General features: G+C 40.1%; 1 protein-coding gene across 1 annotated transcript in view; it reads left to right on the top strand.

Moving 5' to 3' along the window:
• LOC128661728 (retinoblastoma-like protein 1) overlaps positions 1–21,077 on the top strand; it is a 387,986-nt gene that overhangs the window by 77,420 nt on the left and 289,489 nt on the right. The window contains exon 4 of the mRNA XM_053715950.1: positions 13,546–13,678. Coding sequence (XP_053571925.1) covers positions 13,546–13,678 — 133 coding nt within the window. The remainder of the gene's footprint in view (positions 1–13,545; positions 13,679–21,077) is intronic.

Here is a 21,077-nt window from a genome sequence, read left to right on the forward strand (position 1 = left end):
TTCGTAAGACTTCTAGTCTATTTGTTATCTTTTCCGGTTCTAGAAAAGGCCAGAAAGCTTCTGCCATTTCTTTGGCATCTTGGTTGAAATCTTTAATTCATCTTGCCTATGTTGAGTCGGGTAAAACTCCGCCTCAGAGAATTACAGCTCATTCTACTAGGTCAGTTTCTACTTCCTGGGCGTTTAGGAATGAAGCTTCGGTTGACCAGATCTGCAAAGCAGCGACTTGGTCCTCTTTGCATACTTTTACTAAATTCTACCATTTTGATGTATTTTCTTCTTCTGAAGCAGTTTTTGGTAGAAAAGTACTTCAGGCAGCGGTTTCAGTTTGAATCTTCTGCTTATGTTTTTCGTTAAACTTTATTTTGGGTGTGGATTATTTTCAGCAGGAATTGGCTGTCTTTATTTTATCCCTCCCTCTCTAGTGACTCTTGTGTGGAAAGATCCACTTCTTGGGTAGTCATTATCCCATACGTCACTAGCTCATGGACTCTTGCTAATTACATGAAAGAAAACATAATTTATGTAAGAACTTACCTGATAAATTCATTTCTTTCATATTAGCAAGAGTCCATGAGGCCCGCCCTTTTTTTGTGGTGGTTATGATTTTGTATAAAGCACAATTATTCCAATTCCTTATTTTATATGCTTTCGCACTTTTTTATCACCCCACTTCTTGGCTATTCGTTAAACTGAATTGTGGGTGTGGTGAGGGGTGTATTTATAGGCATTTTGAGGTTTGGGAAACTTTGCCCCTCCTGGTAGGAATGTATATCCCATACGTCACTAGCTCATGGACTCTTGCTAATATGAAAGAAATGAATTTATCAGGTAAGTTCTTACATAAATTATGTTTTTACTATAGATTACAAAGACCATATTCTGGCTTTAAAAAATGTATCACCAGAAGAAATTGACAAGGAGGAAGTTATGCCGTCTAACTCTCCCCACGTGTCAGATCCTATAACTCCCGCTCAGGGGACGCCAAGTACATCTAGCGCACCCATTGCGTATACCTTACAAGACATGGCGGCAGTTATGAATCATACCCTTACAGAGGTATTATCTAAACTGCCAGGATTGCAAGGAAAGCGAGACAGCTCTGGGACTAGAATAAATACAGAGCTCTCTGACGCTTTAGTGGCTATGTCTGATACACCCTCACAATGTGCTGAAGCAGGGGAGCTTCAATCTGTGGGTGATTTTTCTGATTCAGGGAAGATACTTCAACCTGATTCTGATATGTCTACATTTAAATTTAAGCTTGAGCACCTCCGCATATTACTCAGGGAGGTCTTAGCAACTCTGGACGACTGTGACGCTATTGTAGTCCCAGAGAAATTATGTAGATTGGATAAATACTATGCAGTACCTACTTACACTGATGTTTTTCCAATCCCTAAGAGGTTTTCTGAAATTATTACTAAGGAATGCGATAGACCAGGTGTACCGTTCTCTCCCCCTCCTGTTTTTAAAAAGATGTTTCCTATAGACGCCGCTACACATGACTTGTGGCAGACTGTACCTAAGGTGGAGGGAGCAGTTTCTACTCTAGCTAAGCGTACCACTATCCTTGTCGAGGACAGTTGGGCTTTTCTAGATCCAATGGACAAAAAATTAGAGGGTTACCTTAAGAAAATTTTTATTCAACAAGGTTTTATTCTCCAGCCTCTTGCATGCATTGCCCCAGTCACTGCTGCTGCGGCTTTCTGGTTTGAGTCTCTAGAGGAGGCTCTACAGGTTGAAACCCCGTTGGAAGATATTATTGACAAGCTTAGGGCCCTTAAGCTAGCCAATTCATTTGTTTCTGACGCCGTTGTTCATTTAACCAAGCTAACGGCTAAAAATTCAGGTTTTGCTATTCAGGCGCGTAGGGCGCTATGGCTTAAATCCTGGTCAGCTGACGTGACTTCAAAGTCTAAACTTCTCAACATTCCCTTCAAAGGACAAACCCTATTCGGGCCTGGACTGAAGGAGATCATTTCTGACATCACTGGAGGAAAAGGTCACGCCCTTCCTCAAGACAGGTCCAACGAATTAACGACCAAACAGTCTAGTTTTCAGCCCTTTCGAAACTTCAAGAGTGGCGCAGCTTCAAATTCCTCCAACACAAAACAAGAGGTAACTTTTGCCCAGTCTAAGCCGGTCTGGAGACCTAACCAGGCTTGGAACAAGGGGAAACAGGCCAAAAAGCCTGCTGCTGCCTCTAAGACAGCATGAAGGAGCAGCCCCCGATCCGGAAACGGATCTAGTAGGGGGCAGACTCTCTCTCTCTTCGAGTAGAGGAGACAAGGCCGCTGCAGAGCGTGACGTGGAGGGGAGAGTCCTATTGCCGCCCAGCTGTAGGGTAAGTTTTACACAGCCCCGTGAGGTGCAAGTCAGGTGCGGCCGAGTGCGAGCCGCAATAATTGAAAATAGAAGAAAAAAGCAGCACTCGTGGGACACAAACTATGATAAAAAATCCAAACTTTATTCCATAGATTTAAAAAGTGAGGTAGGATCAGGGAATTTTTCTTCTCTCTCTCTTCGCCCAGGCTTGGGCAAGAGATGTCCAGGATCCCTGGGCATTAGAAATTGTGTCCAAGGGTTATCTTCTGGAATTAAAAACCTCTCCCCCAAAAGGGAGATTTCATCTCTCACATTTATCTGTAAACCAGATAAAGAGAGAGGCATTCTTACATTGTGTTCGAGACCTCCTAGTTATGGGAGTGATCCACCCAGTTCCGCAGGAGGAACAGGGGCAGGGCTTCTTTTCAAATCTGTTTGTGGTTCCCAAGAAAGAGGGAACATTCAGACCAATCTTAGATCTCAAGATCTTAAACAAATTTCTCAGAGTCCCATCCTTCAAGATGGAGACTATTCGAACCATCCTTCCTATGATCCAGGAGGGTCAATATATGACTACCGTAGACTTAAAGGATGCTTATCTTCACATCCCGATACACAAAGATCATTGTTTTCTCAGGTTTGCCTTTCTAGACAGGCACTACCAGTTTGTGGCTCTTCCCTTCGGGTTGGCCACGGCACCGAGAATCTTTACGAAGATTCTAGGGTCCCTCCTAGCGGTCCTAAGGCCGCGGGGTATAGCAGTAGCCCCTTACTTAGACGACATTCTGATACAGGCGTCAAGTTTTCAAATCGCAAGGTCCCATACGGACATTGTTCTGGCATTTCTTAGGTCCCATGGGTGGAAGGTGAACGAAGAAAAGAGTTCTCTATCACCTCTAAAAAGAGTTTCATTCCTAGGGACTCTGATAGATTCGGTAGAAATGAAGATTTACCTAACAAAGGCCAGATTGTCAAAACTTCTAGACTCTTGCCGTGTGCTTTATTCCACTTCTCGTCCTTCAGTGGCTCAGTGTATGGAAGTAATCGTCTTAAGGGTAGCGGCAATGGACATAGTACCGTTTGCCCGCCTACATCTCAGACTGCTGCAACTTTGCATGCTCAGTCAGTGGAATGGGGATTACACAGATTTGTCCCCTCTACTAAATCTGGATCAAGAGACCAGGGATTCTCTTCTCTGGTGGCTATGTCAGGTCCATCTGTCCAAGGGGATGAGCTTCCGCAGGCCAGATTGAACTATAGTCAGGACAGATGCCAGCCTTCTAGGCTGGGGTGCAGTCTGGAACTCCCTGAAGGCTCAGGGCTCGTGGACTCAGGAGGAGGCACTCCTTCCGATAAACATTCTGGAACTAAGAGCGATTTTCAATGCTCTTCAGGCGTGGCCTCAGCTAGCTGGGGTCAGGTTCATCAGATTTCAGTCGGACAATATCACAACTGTAGCCTACATCAACCATCAGGGGGGAACAAGGAGTTCCATAGCAATGTTGGAGGTTTCAAAGATAATTCTATGGGCAGAGGTTCACTCTTGCTATCTTTCAGCTATCCATATCCCAGGTGTCGAGAACTGGGAGGCGGATTTTCTAAGTCGGCAGACTTTTCATCCGGGAGAATGGGAACTCCATCCGGAGATATTTGCTCAGTTGATTCAACTTTGGGCCAAACCAGAACGGGATCTCATGGCGTCTCGCCAGAACGCCAAGATTCCTTGTTACGGGACCAGGTCCAGGGACCCCAAGGCAACGCTGATAGATGCTCTAGCAGCGCTTTGGTCCTTCAACCTGGCTTATGTGTTTCCACCGTTTCCTCTGCTCCCTTGTCTGATCGCCAAGATCAGGCAGGAGAGAGCTTCAGTGATTTTGATAGCACCTGCGTGGCCACGCAGGACTTGGTATGCAGACCTGGTGGACATGTCATCCTGTCCACCATGGACCCTGCCGCTGAGGCAGGACCTTCTACTTCAGGGTCCTTTGAACCATCCAAATCTAATTTCTCTGCGTCTGCTTGGAGATTGAACGCTTGGTTTTTATCAAAGCGTAGTTTCTCTGAATCGGTCATTGATGCCTTAATTCAGGCTCGAAAGCCGGTTACCAGGAAAATCTATCATAAGATATGGTGTAAATATCTTCATTGGTGTGAATCCAAGGGTTACTCATGGAGTAAAGTCAGGATTCCTAGAATATTATCTTTTCTCCAAGAAGGATTGGAGAAGGGATTGTCGGCTAGTTCCTTAAAGGGACAGATTTCTGCTCTGTCTATTCTTTTGCACAAGCGTCTGGCTAATACTCCAGACGTTCAGGCGTTTTGTCAGGCTTTAGTTCGAATCAAGATAAGACAAGTCCCTGTAGAAAACAAGAAAACAGGAGCGCAACTCCGTGCACCAAACAGTACACGGATGATCTAAGTGTAGATTTAAGAGCAATTTATTGGTACACAAAGAATGACAAACATTCAAACATCAGATAAAACACTCACATCGATGACCTCAAACATATGAGGTATGTGTCTGCAATTAATACGATAAAGTTGGAACTTCTCTCCACTGATCTTCTCCTCTCCTCTCTCTCCTTAGTAGTATTCGATAGCCAGCGGGTAAGCCTTTTTAGATGTGTAACAGGGTAGCAATATTGGCTTTTTAGGTATTACCCTCAATTTAATGTATCTAAGGTGTCTCCTGTATTTATTTTAGTTTTTTAAAGGGAGGAGTAGTTTATAGTGAGCTTATTATTATATTTTTATATATTTATCTTATTTCCAACTTACCAAATTATGGCCCCAACATATCAATTAGTTAGGAGGTTTTTAATAGTAGTAGTATTATTATTTTTATTCTTATTATTATCAGATTCATTTAAAGCTGTTTTATGTATGAAATCATAGTAGTAGATGTGTTTCATGTAAAGTTCCCATACTAATCTATATATATATATTTTAAGTACTTTTAACTAAATATTATCTTTTTAATCTTTTTTATATGACATTAGGTTTTCTCTCTTATAAATTGATTACATGGATTATCATTTTTTAATATGAAGCATTATGTTTTAAATAATATGCATTTATGTGTTGCTATGAAATCCGTATTACATATGTAACCGCCTAGTTCAAAGGACTAAACTGACAGGCTATTAGATTGAGAATGAAACATTTGCAGGCTTTTGAATCACAAGGTGTATGAACAGCCTATAACAGCGAAGATAGAGAAACCTGAATGGAATAAGAAGGGCTTTGACAAGCAATGTGGGCATTGCCTCTGACGAAGCGAGGAGGAGCCTCGCGAAACGCGTAAGGCCACGCCCACTTGACGACACGCTTGGACGTACTCTGACGTGGAAGACAGCAGCCGCACTGGAGCCGGCTTTTTTACAGAGCGGTGCTTGTCGGAACTAAACAGAGAGGGTCCCAAAGGTCTATACAAGGACTTACCCGCTGGCTATCGAATACTACTAAGGAGAGAGAGGAGAAGATCAGTGGAGAGAAGTTCCAACTTTATCGTATTAATTGCAGACACATACCTCATATGTTTGAGGTCATCGATGTGAGTGTTTTATCTGATGTTTGAATGTTTGTCATTCTTTGTGTACCAATAAATTGCTCTTAAATCTATATTTAGATCATCCGTGTACTGTTTGGTGCACAGAGTTGCGCTCCTGTTTTCTTGTTTTCTACAGGGACTTGTCTTATCTTGCATCACCACGGAATTCACACCAATGGTTTTTTAAAGGAGCAGCAGAGAAGTGTGGATTTGGACTGTTCAGTTAATTTCTATATGGACTACAGTGATTCATTGTTACTTAGATTGTGAAAAAGCACTTGGTAAGAAAGACATTTTACATTTTAGGGGTCATTGTGATCAGTTTATTTGCTACATACCCCTTTGAAATTACTTATTTGTTATTTATTGTTTTTTGTGCGCATTCACAGGTCATCTCTATTTATATTTACATTGTATATATTATTTTATTTTTTCTATTATTATTTATATATGTATTTTTCTATTTTTGGGTGGCGCTTTGGGAATTTGCTTTAGATTTAGTTCGAATCAAGCCTGTGTTTAAACCTGTGGCTCCGCCATGGAGTCTAAATTTAGTTCTTAAAGTTCTTCAAGGGGTTCCGTTTGAACCTTTGCATTCCATAGATATCAAGCTGTTGTCTTGGAAAGTTCTGTTTTTGGTAGCTATCTCCTCGGCTCGACGAGTTTCGGAGTTATCGGCTTTACAATGTGATTCTCCTTATCTCATTTTCCATGCTGATAAGGTAGTGTTGCATACCAAACCTGGGTTTCTTCCTAAGGTGGTATCTAATAAGAATATCAATCAGGAGATTGTTGTTCCTTCACTATGTCCTAATCCTTCTTCAAAGAAAGAACGTCTATTACATAATCTTGATGTGGTCCGTGCTTTAAAATTCTATTTAGAAGCCACTAACGATTTTCGTCAAACATCTGCTTTGTTTGTGGTTTACTCTGGACAGAGGAGAGGCCAAAAGGCTTTGGCAACTTCTCTTTCTTTTTGGTTAAGAAGCATAATCCGCTTTGCTTACGAGACTGCTGGCCAGCAGCCTCCTGAGAGAATTGCAGCTCATTCCACTAGAGCAATAGCTGCCACGTGGGCTTTTAAAAATTTGGCTTCTATTGAACAGATTTGTAAGGCGGCGACTTGGTCTTCGCTTCATACCTTTTTTAAATTCTACAAATTTGATACTTTTGCTTCTTCGGAGGCTGTTTTTGGGAGAAAGGTCTTACAGGCAGTGGTGCCCTCCGTTTAAGCGCCTGCCTTGTCCCTCCCTTCATCTGTGTCCTATAGCTTTGGTATTGGTATCCCACAAGTAATGGATGAATCCGTGGACTGGATACACCTTACAAGAGAAAACAAAATTTATGCTTACCTAATAAATTTATTTCTCTTGTGGTGTATCCAGTACTACAGTCACCACTGCACCCTATAGTTTCTCCTTTCTCTTGCTTGTCTTCGGTCGAATGACTGGGGGTGGCAGTTAGGGGAGGAGCTATATAGACAGCTCTGCTGTGGGGGATCCTCTTGCAGTTTCCGGTGGGGAAGGAGAATATCCCACAAGTAATGGATGAATCCGTGGACTGGATACACCACTAGAGAAAGAAATTTATCAGGTAAGCATAAATTTTGTTTTTCCTGTCAGCTTTTTAGTGTTATACTGCTTCACTTTCAAGTGATTTAGCATATGAGTATTATGTCCCTTCAAGTATTCGTCACCCTATGACAATAGAGCATACCTCTTTAAAGGGACATTGAAGACTAAATAAATGCATTCAAAGAAAAGTTTAGTCTAAGAATAACATGGAGATGTATTTATTAAAGTTTTATTATTTGGTTCAATAAAAGCAATGGGCATTGCCATGATGTATCTTTGATTACTTTCTCTGCTGTAGCCAATTAGGGACAATTATAAAAAGTTCACTACATGTATGTGCTTATCATTTTATGTTACCATCTGTGTTTAATGTCCCTTTTTAAATGGCAGTGGTAGCTATAGTGCTTTACTTTCAAATAGACCTGAGAGGATTTTTATACAAAGAATATTAAACACTAATGACTTAAATTGTGTCTTACATTTAAATAACATTTAAACTAAAATCACTGAGAGCCTACATATTTGAAGTGAGATGGACGAGAGCTTGGTGTGAGAAAAGTCTAGTCTGTTGTGTTTTATATATATATATATATATATATATATATATATATATATATATATATATATATATATATATATATATAAAACAGAATTTATGCTTACCTGATAAATTACTTTCTCTTGCGGTGTATCCAGTCCACGGATTCATCCTTTACTTGTGGGATATTCTCATTCCCTACAGGAAGTAGCAAAGAGAGCACACATCAAAGCTGTCCATTTAGCTCCCTCTCTAGCTCCACCCCCCAGTCATTCGACCAAAGGTTAGGAAGATAAAGGAGAAACCATAGGGTGCAGTGGTGACTGTAGTTTAAACAAATTTTTTTTACCTGACTTAAGGCGGGCCGTGGACTGGATACACCGCAAGAGAAAGTAATTTATCAGGTAAGCATAAATTCTGTTTTCTCTTGCAAGGTGTATCCAGTCCACGGATTCATCCTTTACTTGTGGGATACCAATACCAAAGCTTTGACACGGATGAAGGGAGGGAACAAGACAGGTACCTTAAACGGAAGGCACCACTGCTTGCAAAACCTTTCTCCCAAAAATAGCCTCCGAAGAAGCAAAAGTATCGAATTTGTAAAATTTGACAAAAGTATGCAGTGAAGACCAAGTCCCTGCCTTACAAATCTGTTCAACAGAAGCCTCATTTTTGAAAGCCCATGTGGAAGCCACTCCTCTGGTAGAATGAGCAGTAATTCTTTCAGGAGGCTGCTGGCCAGTAGTCTCATAGGCCAAACGGATGATGCTTTTCAGCCAAAAGGAAAGAGAGATAGCAATCGCTTTCTGACCTCTCCTCTTACCAGAATAGATAACAAACAAGGAAGATGTTTGTCTGAAATCCTTAGTTGCTTGTAAATAGAACTTTAAAGCACGAACTACATCAAGATTGTGTAATCGACGTTCCTTCTTCGAAGATGGATTAGGACACAGAGAAGGAACAACTATTTCCTGGTTAATCTTGTTAGAAACAACTTTAGGAAGAAAACCAGGCTTGGTACGCAAAACTACCTTATCTGCGTGGAACACCAGGTAAGGTGAATCACACTGTAAGGCAGATAATTCTGAAACTCTTCAAGCAGAAGAGATAGCTATCAAAAACAAAACTTTCCAAGATAACAACTTAATGTCTATGGAATGTAAAGGTTCAAACGGAACCCCTTGAAGAACTGAAAGAACTAGATTCAAACTCCATGGCGGAGCCACAGGTTTATAGACAGGCTTGATTCTGACTAAAGCCTGAGCAAACGCTTGAACGTCTGGTACCTCTGCCAGACGCTTGTGTAACAGGATAGACAAAGCAGATATTTGTCCTTTTAAGGAACTAGCTGACAATCCTTTCTCCAGTCCTTCTTGGAGAAAGGACAATATCCTGGGAATTCTAATCTTACTCCATGAGTAACCCTTGGATTCACACCAACAAAGATATTTCCGCCATATCTTATGGTAGATTTTCCTGGCGACAGGCTTTCTAGCCTGAATCAGAGTATCTATAACTGACTCAGAGAACCCACGCTTTGATAGAATTAAGCGTTCAATCTCCAAGCAGTTAGACGTAGAGAAACTAAATTTGGATGCTTGAACGGACCCTGTATTAGAAGATCCTGCCTCATTGGCAGTGTCCACGGTGGGACAGATGACATGTCCACTAGGTCTGCATACCAAGTCCTGCGTGGCCACGCAGGCGTTATCAGAATCACCGAAGCCTTCTCCTGCTTGATTCTGGCAACCAGACGAGGGAGGAGAGGAAACGGTGGAAAAACATAAGCCAGATTGAAGGACCAAGGCGCTGCTAGAGCATCTATCAATACCGCCTTGGGATCCCGGGACCTGGACCCGTAGAGAGGAAGTTTGGTGTTCTGACGGGACGCCATCAGATCCAACTTTGGGGTGCCCCATAGCTGAGTCAGCTGGGCAAATACCTCCGGGTGGAGTTCCCACTCCCCCGGGTGAAAAGTCTGATGACTTAGAAAATCCGCCTCCCAGTTGTCTACTCCTGGGATGTGAATTGCTGAGAGATGGCAGGAGTGATCCTCCGCCCACCTGATTATTTTGGTTGCTTCCGTCATTGCTAGGGAACTCTTTGTTCCCCTCTGATGATTGACGTAAGCTACAGTCGTGATGTTGTCCTACTGAAATCTGATGAATTTGGCCACCGCTAGTTGAGGCCATGCCTGAAGAGCATTGAATATCGCCCTCAGTTCCAGAATGTTTATTGGGAGAAGAGTTTCTTCCCGAGACCATAAGCCCTGAGCTTTCACGGAGTCCCCGACCGCACCCCAGCCTAACAGACTGGCGTCGGTCGTTACGATGATCCACTCTGGCCTGCGGAAACATATTCCTTGAGACAGGTGATCCTGAGACAACCACCAGAGAAGAGAATCTCTGGTCTCCTGGTCCAACTAAATTTGAGGAGACAAATCTGCATAATCCCCATTCCACTGTTTGAGCATGCATAGTTGCAGTGGTCTGAGGTGTATCCGAGCAAAAGGGACTATGTCCATTGCCGCAACCATTAGTTCGATTTGTCTCCATGCACTGAGCCACAGATGGCCGAGGAATGGAATAAAGAGCTCGGCAAGTAGTTAAGAGTTTCAGCTTTCTGACCTCCGTCAGAAATATTTTCCTTTCTACCGAGTCTATCAGGGTTCCTAGGAATGGAACTCTTATGAGGGGGGAGAGAGAACTCTTTTTGATCACTAATTCGAACACCACATTCACTTTACACTCCCAAGAGAGAACCTAGTGCTTAGAGCCAGCAAAGAGAATGACTGGGGGGTGGAGCTAGAGGGGGAGCTATATGGACAGCTTTGCTGTGTGCTATCTTTGCTACTTCCTGTAGGGAATGAGAATATCCCACAAGTAAAGGATGAATCCGTGGACTGGTTACACCTTGCAAGATATATATATATATATATATATATACACACATATATATATATATACACAACACACAGAGAAAACCCAGCACTCACTTACAAGCTCTCAGCTAAGATTTAAAAGCAAAAATGGAAAGGTTAGTCACCGCATCTGGCCAAATGGGACAAGCTCAGGCACCACGTCAAGGTCCTTTCCAATACCTGAGACCCTAAAACAGCCACACAATGCAAGCTTTCAAATCCAAACAAACTGAAAACAAGGGAAGGGTGCACAGGAATATGTAACCACCCTAGACATATACAAAACATGGAAGGGAACTGCACTCTCATACCGGACCGGGTACACATCCGATGACCCTGCAACATGCTCAGCCCTGGGTGCCACTGGCACTCACAGGAAGCTGTGCTGTCCCCAGAGCCACAAGCAGTTAACCCCAGACAGGTCTGGGTGCAAGAACCATAGGGAAAATTACAAAACAAATTAATACAACACACAGAGAAAACCCAGCACTCACTTACAAGCTCTCAGCTAAGATTTAAAAGCAAAAATGGAAAGGTTAGTCACCGCATCTGGCCAAATGGGACAAGCTCAGGCACCACGTCAAGGTCCTTTCCAATACCTAAGACCCTAAAACAGCCACACAATGCAAGCTTTCAAATCCAAACAAACTGAAAACAAGGGAAGGGTGCACAGGAATATGTAACCACCCTAGACATATACAAAACACGGAAGGGAACTGCACTCTCATACCGGACCGGGTACACATCCCATGACCCTGCAACATGTGTACCCGGTCCGGTATGAGAGTGCAGTTCCCTTCCGTGTTTTGTATATGTATATATATATATATATACATACATATATACACACACACACATACATACACTGTATGTATTATACACACACATATACATATACATATATATATACATATACATATATATATATATATATATATATATATATATGTATATATATATGTATATGTGTGTGTATAATACATACAGTGTATGTGTGTGTGTATATATGTATGTATATATATATATATATATGTATGTGTATATATATATATATGTATATATATGTGTATATATATATATATGTATATATATATGTATATATATATGTGTATATATATATATATATATATATATATATATACACACACAAAACACAGAACGGAACTGCACTCTCATACCGGACCGGGTACACATCCCATGACCCTGCAACATGCTCAGCCCTGGGTGCCACTGGCACTCACAGGGAGCTGTGCTGTCCCCAGAGCCACAGGCAGTTCCCTTCCGTTTTTTGTATATGTCTAGGGTGATTACATATGCCTGTGCACCCTTCCCTTGTTCCCAGTTTGTTTGGATTTGAAAGCTTGCATTGTGTGGCTGTTTTAGGGTCCCAGGTATTGGAAAGGACCTTGACTAGGTACCTGGGCTTGTCCCATTTGGCCAGATGCGGTAATTAACCTTTCCATTTTTGCTTTTAAATCTTAGCTGAGAGCTTGTAAGTGAGTGCTGGGTTTTCTCTGTGTGTTGTATTAATTTGTTTTGTAATTTTCCCTATGGTTCTTGCACCCAGACCTGTCTGGGGTTAACTGCTTGTGGCTCTGGGGACAGCACAGCTTCCTGTGAGTGCCAGTGGCACCCAGGGCTGAGCATGTTGCAGGGTAATGGGATGTGTACCCGGTCCAGTATGAGAGTGCATTTCCCTTCCGTGTTTTGTATATGTCTAGGGTGATTACATATGCCTGTGCACCTTTCCCTTGTTCCCAGTTTGTTTGGATTTGAAAGCTTGCATTGTGTGGCTGTTTTAGGGTCCCAGGTATTAGAAAGGACCTTGACGAGGTACCTGGGCTTCTCCCATTTGGCCAGATGCGGTAACTAACCTTTCCATTTTTGCTTTTAAATCTTAGCTGAGAGCTTGTAAGTGAGTGCTGGGTTTTCTCTGTGCGTTTTATATATTTATTTTTTTATATATATATATATATATATATATATATATATATATATATATATATATATATATACTTTACATACAATTATTTACAAATGCTGCTAAAATTGTGTAGTTGTGTATGTATATATGTGTACTTGTTTAAAAATAAATTTATAAAATCATAAATAAGCAGCAGTACTTTTTGGTTTTCTTTGTCACATAGAAACAGCGTTTGACCTTTAAATGATAGTAAAGACAACAGTCTGCTTTTCTCATGCACCAAAACACCTGGGTTATGCAATGCCGCCGGGCAGAAGTCATCACCACAAAGGGCGATCACTGCTGATCTCTGTTCTTGCTCATGATGACAGACTTTTTGTCTTGGCGTGTACTTTTTCCCCTCTTGTCCCCTCCGTCTTCTAGCATTCTAGAAAAAAAAAAAAAAAATGATTAGATATACTGGCTTCAAGTTATGTTTTAATTTATTATGTCTGTATTTGTTTATACTGGTTTCTTAATTTTTGCACTTATTTTGCATATATTTTTCTTCTAGTTTGATTAGAGAAAACATATCATGATCATAGTTGCAAAAAGAGGTTACTTGAGTACTTGTTTCATACAAATTGTATGTATAAATATTTTTATATCCATCTCAACTTGGGCATAGGTATTTTTTTTTAATTCTGTGATGCTGTTTACTTTGTTTTGCAGGTTATAATTCCTAGCAACTTTGAAACTGGAAATGAAGCGGGTCTGGGCCACCTTCCAATGATGCCAGCTTCTCCTATTATTCACCCTCGTTTAAAGGAAGTCCGAACAGACTTTGGAGCAGTTATAAAGCGAGGTAATTAAACACATTCTGTTATCCAGCGAGAGTTCATAGTGTAACACTATCCAAGGAAAAAATAAATACATTAAGCCATAAACTTGAGACATCTCACTGTTCTTTAAAATGCATTCTGATTGTGATGATTAAAGAGCCTTATAGATTTGTACTGAACACCTCAGTGTATTTCCTTGATTAAAGTATGCACTTTGTAGAGGACAATTTAAATAACTATATCAAAAGGATCAATTCCCTAATTGTGTGAAAAACCTTTGTTTCTCTTGTAAGATGTATCGAGTGCACGGATTCATCCTTACTTGTGGGATATTCTCCTTCCCTACAGGAAGTGGCAGAGAGAGCACCCACAGCAGAGCTGTCTTTATAGCTCCCCCCTTAGCTCCAACCCCCAGTCATTCTCTCTGCCTGCTTAACTGCTAGGAAGGGCAAAGAGCTATGTGGTGACTAAAATGTTAGTTTTTTACTTCTCAAGCAAAAGTTTATTATTTCTCTTGCAAGGTGTATCCAGTCCACGGATTCATCCTTTACTTGTGGGATATTCTCATTCCCTACAGGAAGTGGCAAAGAGAGCACACAGCAGAGCTGTCCATATAGCTCCCCCTCTAGCTCCACCCCCCAGTCATTCTCTTTGCCGGCTCTAAGCACTAGGGTCTCTCTCGGGAGGGTAAAGTGAATGTGGTGTTAGAATTGTAGTTTTATTATCTTCAATCAAAAGTTTATTTTAAATGGTACCGGTTTGTACTATTTACTCTCTAGCAGAAAAGTGATGAAGATTTCTGCTAAGAGGAAAATAATTTTAGCACGTTGTAACTAAAATCCGCTGCTGTTCCCACACAGGACTGAGGAGTACCAGAAAACTTCAGTTGGGGGGAACAGTTTGCAGGGTGATCTGCAATAAGGTATGTTCAGTCATTTATTTCTAGACAAGACTGAGATAATGCTAGAAGGACTGACAATATCCCCATGAGGGGAGGGTAAGCTATGTTCACAGACTTAGTAAGGAATTGAATGCTTACATAATAGGGCTAATATACTGGTTGACACTTATTCAGGGCAATCGATTGTTTGGCTAAGGAAAAATCGTTTTGCAAGACACTTTGAAAGCCATTTTGGTTTTTTTCTGGGGTTGTTACCACATGGCTGTTTTTTTTTTTTTGTTTGTTTTTTTTTTTCCCAACTAAAGTTTATTAGTTTCAACTGGTTTTACATAATGGAAGTCGCAGCTTCCCAATTAAAGTTTACATAGCTAGTTGTTTTTTTTTTTGCATATAACAGTATACATTCAAGTAACTGAAACAAAAGTTTAATACGAGTATAAGGTTAGGTTAAGGAAAAAAAGAAGTTGAAGATTAAGAAAGGGGAGAAGAAGAGGGGAAAGAGATGCCTGCTGATCTATTTTATTTATGGACTTTGCGGTCTTAGTAATTTAAAGGTTCATTATTGCAAAGGAATTTATTTGTATTCAATTTGATTGGAGAGGGGTCTTAGATCGTGTCTTGAGATAATGTTCCCAAAGGGATGTCATTTCTCCATAAATCTCCATTTTAGCAAATTTTATATAATAATATTCCTCTAATTCGAGGAATTCGGCAACTCTATTAATCCAAAGTTGAATATTTGGGATCTCATTATTCTTCCAATTTTTAGCTAATAGATATTTTGAGCTATTAGTCATTATGTAGAAAAGTTTAAGTTCGGGTTTAGATTTGGTTTTGGGAGGTTTACTTAATAACCATATTGTGGGATCCAATGGAAACTGAATCCCAAGTATTTTTTCTATTTCTCCAATGATTTGTCTCCAGTAATTTTGAACTACGGTGCACCACCACCACATGTGAGCTAAATTTCCGTGGCCATGGCCGCATCTCCAGCAGCACTTGGATTTGTGTCTCTAAATTCAGTTCACCATTATCCAGGATTGAGGTAAGTGGAGATGGTTTAGATGAGATGAAAGTATGTGTTTTTAGAACAGTATCCCATATTCTAAATGTTTCCATTATTATTGGCGAGACGGAGTCTAATATTAATTTTGGATGGTCCAGGTTCCAACACAACCTACCCAGGTGCTCTGTTTTGGACATGGTATGTTCTAATTGGACTCACCTTTTGTGTTCGTAATGAATGCACCAATCAGTAATTCTTTGTAAAAAGATGGCCTGATGGTATTTTATTAAATTAGGTACGCCTAGTCCTCCCTGATTTTTAGGAGTCTGCATAATTTTACCATTTATCCTAGTGGGACATCTACGCCATACAGAGTCACCGAAAGCCTTCTGGATATTAGGAATGTAGTTTTTAGGGAGTGGTATTGGTAGAGTTTGTAGAATATACAAAAGTCTAGGAAAGACATTCATTTTTAAGACATTTATCCTACCCATCCAAGACAATTTCTTTGAAAGCCACGAAGACAAGTCTCTTATAATAGTATTTTGAATAGGTAGGTAGTTCAGTTTGAAGGTCAGTTCCATAGAAGTGGTTAACTCTATTCCAAGATAGTTTAAGGATTGGGATCGCCATATAAATGGAATTAGTGTTTTAACTCTTTCTCTAGTGGGGGTGTCTAAGTTGATATTTAGGACTTCAGATTTAGAAGACTTTATCATAAAGTTGGATAGTTTTTGAAAGATATTGAATTCTTGCATTAAGTTGGGTAGTGAAATCTCCAGGTCCGTGATAGAAAACAAAATGTCATCCGCGAAAAGGGACATAACATATTTTTTGGAACCGACCTGAACACCGCTAATTAAAGGGTTTTGCCTAATTTTGGTTGCCAGGGTTTCTATAAAACATGCAAACAGTAGGGGAGATAGGGGGCATCCTTGACAGGTGCCGTTAGTTATTATAAACGATTTAGATAGTGTGCCATTGATTAACAACTTAGCGTTTGGGTGGGAATATAAAGCAAAAATCCTATCTATGATTTTAGGTCCAAGGCCCATCTTAATCAGGGTAGCTCTAAGAAAGTCCCAACCAACACGGTCAAAGGCCTTCTCCGCGTCTATGGATAGGAGTATCCCAGGGATCTCTCCGTCCTGCATGTATTGGATTAAGTGGAGGGCCCTGACCGTGTTGTCCTTAGCCTCCCTTTTGGGGACAAATCCCACTTGGTCCTGATGTATCAGATCAGGGAGAATTACATTTAATCTGTTTGCTATTACTTTTGCATAAATCTTCACATCTGTATTTATTAGTGATATTGGGCGGTAGTGCGATGGGTGGGTGAGGGATTTTTTTGGTTTAGGGAGAAAGGTGATATGGGCTTCGAGTGAACTGGGAGAGAATTGCTTAGAGTTGTCAATGTGTTCAAATAGGGTAACGAGTTGAGGAATTAATTCCTCTTGGAAAGTCTTGTAGTATTGATTACTAAAGCCATCCGGACCCGGAGATTTCCCAGAGGGAAGATCCTTAATAACTAATTTGATTTCCTCAGCTGAGATAGGGTCTTCCAGTTGTGATTGTTGGTTAGTAGAAAGGTGTGGTAGATTGAGCCCAGAAAGGTATGCATTGATTTTGTTTAATTGTCCGTCCCGTAAGGATGTGGTAAGTTCGGAGGCAGGACTGAGATTGTAGAGGTTTTGGAAGTAAGTTCTAAAAGTACGGGAGATGGCTGCAGTGGAGGAGTGGGTTTTATTGTTATCATCTTTAATGTGTAAAATAAAGTTTTTCTTTTGTTTTATTTTAAGAAGCCTCGCCAGTGACCGACCAGCTTTATTGCGCCCTTCATAGTTCAATTGTTGTAGCTTAAGAGTTTGTGTTCTTTATTTAAGTAAGATGCTAGTTTATGTTGCTCAGTGTGGAGTGAAGCACTCAATATCTGGTTATCAGGGTCTAGCTTATGTTGAGTTTCTAATTTTTCTAATATAGCTAATTGGTTTGTTAAAAAGATTCGTTTTTGTTTGTTGAGTGATGCTTTAATAGCCATTAGTTCCCCCCTTATTACACATTTATGGGCTTCCCAAATATTAATTGGGGATACATCCGGGGTATTATTACTGATAAAGTAGTTTAGAATTCGTTCTGATATTTGATTAGAAATGGCGGGGTCAGCTAATAGAACTTCATCCAATCTCCAAACATAATCATGTATAGGCTTGGATGGCCATGTGAATGTTCCAAGAACAGACGCATGGTCCGACCATAGTATGGGAGTAATGCTAGTAGAAGTAAAAAGTGATAAGCCTGTTATGTCAGTAAAAATATAATCAATTCTGGAATATTGCTTGTGTGGATGGGAAAAAAATGTGTAATCTTCCTTAAATGGATAATGAGTTCTCTATAGGTCTTTTACTGTTAATGCTTCTAAACATTTCTGCATGCGAGTTATTTGAGAGATAGGGATTGATGTACTTTTGGAGGAGCAATCCAGTAACGGATCAAGAGGCATATTAAGATCGCCACATAGTATTAATATACCCTTCTGGTGTTCTAGAATAAGGTTAGTCACCGTTTTGATAAACTGAGCTTGTTTGGTGTTGGGGGTATAGATAGAAGCCAGCGTGACCGGTCGACCATATAGTAAGCCTACCAATATAATGTATCTACCAGTTTTGTCTCTAATGGTTTTTATTACACTAAAAGGAATATTTTTCCGAATCAGTATGCCAACTCCATATTTTTTAGATTTGGGATGAGATGCATAATAGCAACTACCGAATTTAATTGTAAATGTAAGTGGTTCTCTTCCTTTTCAGAAGTGTGTTTCCTGAAGAAAGATCAAGTCCGATTTACATCTATTGAAGTCATGTAAGACGTTAGTTCTTTTTGAGGGGATATTTAAACCCTTTGCATTTATTGTTTGGATGTGCAATGAATTCAGGGTAGTTTTTCTATTTGAGTGGTCAGACATTAGGATGTATATTGACGCTATTAAAGTATCTATTTAATGACCTTAAGAAGTCAGTGTCAGTACAGGCAGGAGAGGGGCAAAGAAATATAGAATAGAGAAATGTTGACACAATGATAGTGTCTAGGGAAGAGAGAACATAGTGCAACAAAATATAACCGAACAGTAACATTACCTATAAAGAGTTAAATTTTGAGGGTGCGTTTCCCCCTTCATGGCAATAAAATCATATAGTATATAACGTAACCTTTGTACCATATCCATTTAAGCATAATTAGAATAGATGAACATTTACCTCTAAGTTCGATTTTAGAGTTTAGGATTAAAATCTAAATATTTGAAACTCTATCACAGTTGTATACCTAAATATCGAGAATAATATATGTAATATAACTCTGAACATATGCTTGTTCCTATAGCCAACATTAACTAAGATATGTAGAAGTTAACCACAGTTGTTTGGTATGAGAGACATATATTTATAAAGAAAAAAGAAACATTAAAAGGAAATATCACCAACGTTAGTACCTGACCGCTATTTCAAACATTGTTTTTCCCAAGCAGTCTATTAAGGCTATTGACATTAGAAAAATCCTAGAGCATTAACCCTATTTATCATTTTAACATGCATTAAACTTGTTCTGATATTTTTCCCCCCTCCTAATGCTAAAGATAGCAGAAATAGTGAGGATCTTCCTTATTTTAACTAGCGAACAGTTCCAATACAGTCAATAAGCAATATAAAGGCAGTTATAAACACAATTATACGACCTGACTGCCCTGTGGTTTCAGCATGAGGATTGTTATATGTCCCGTGTGAACTAAAGAAAAGGAAAAATTCACTTAGTCAAGGAGTCCTTTTTTGTGTCGTCTCGATATCCTAGACCATGTAGATCTTTGGGGTTTAGGAAAGTTGTCTTGATTGGTGTCTTCTTTTGAAGATTCTTGTAGAGGCGGCGTTGGAAAAGTGATATTAAGGCTCTTAGATAGCAGGTCTAAATCTTCTAAGTCCCTATATATTATGGATTTGCCATCCTTTTGTATCTGGAGACTAAAAGGAAAGCCCCATCGGTATCTTATCTTATGTTCCTGTAAGATAGAAGTAATAAAGCGTAGAGATCGTCGTTTTTCAATGGTAGCTGGACATATGTCCTGATAGACTTGAAGACTTTGGCCTTGGAATTGGATTGATTGTTGACTCCGTGCCTGTTTCCATATGGTTTCTTTTACTGTAAAATGGGTAAATTTCATAATTACATCTCTAGGCGGGCTGGGTCCAGTGGGTCTCGGCCTAAGGGCTCTGTGAGCTCTTTCGAGTGCTGTTTCAGATAGCTCCAAAGAAGGGACCAGTTGCTTAAAAAATAGTAGCAAATGAGAGATTAACTTGTCTTGGGTAATTTCTTCTGATATTCCTCGAATTCGAAGGTTACTGCGACGACTTCGGTTATCTAAATTTCGACTTTTATTTGTAGAGATTGTATAATTGCATCTTGACAATTCATATGCTGTATATTATCGCTAACTTGGGTTTCCAAGTGCTCCTGGCCCTCTTCTAAGTAGTCTAGCTTAGAACTCATTTCAGACATATCCTTTCTCAGTGTAGAAATTTCATTTTTGATAAATAGTTTAAGTCCATTATATCACTTTTGGACGGGAGAGAGGCGATCGTTGTTTGAATCTGAGAAAGTTGGTCTGACGGCTGCGACAAAATATTAGTTTCTGATGTGGGATCCATTTTGTGTGACTTATTAATAGTTGTGTCCAGTTTAATTGGTGTAGATTTGTTTGCAGGTTTGAAGAAAGCACTTAGTGAGTTATGCTTTGCGGGCGTTAATGTCTTGCCTGATCTGGATGATCTCCTTGTTGCCATTAACAAAAATAGTGAAAAAGTTCATACACTCACTTCAATTATGAATCCCTGTTGTCGTAGGTACAGAAATAGGGTTAAAAGTTATTTTGTTTCTGGTAAGCCAAGAGTCTGAGCACTATTATTCCTTGTTTCCTGAGTTTAGAGAAGAACCTGCTGTTTTGCATATGCAGATATTATTATGTCATTGAGGTATATATTTGCTGTAACCGGCCCCAGGAGTAGATTTACACAGTTTGCACTATAGCACTCCGTGATTTACACAATATTATTGCGGTTAGTATTGTATTGATGCCCAAACTGCATTTAGTGTGCGGTAAGCCTTTTGGGGAAGTCACGTGCTCTTGCATATAACATGGGAGCCATGCGGAACATTACTGGGGTTCAATGAGATGTAAAATGTTCTATGAAAGAACCGCACGCTCCTTCCTGCCCACAAGTATTTCTGTTGAACAGATTTGTAAGGCAGCGACTTGGTCTTCACAGCATACTTTTGCCAAATTTTACAAATTCAATACTTTTGCTTCTTCGGAGGCTATTTTTGGGAGAAAAGTTTTGCAAGCAGTGGTGCCTTCCGTTTAAGGTACCTGTCTTGTTCCCTCCCTTCATCCGTGTCCTAAAGCTTTGGTATTGGTATCCCACAAGTAAAGGATGAATCCGTGGACTGGATACACCTTGCAAGAGAAAAC

Source organism: Bombina bombina, chromosome 1 (assembly GCF_027579735.1).
Source record: "Bombina bombina isolate aBomBom1 chromosome 1, aBomBom1.pri, whole genome shotgun sequence".
NCBI lineage: Eukaryota > Metazoa > Chordata > Amphibia > Anura > Bombinatoridae > Bombina > Bombina bombina.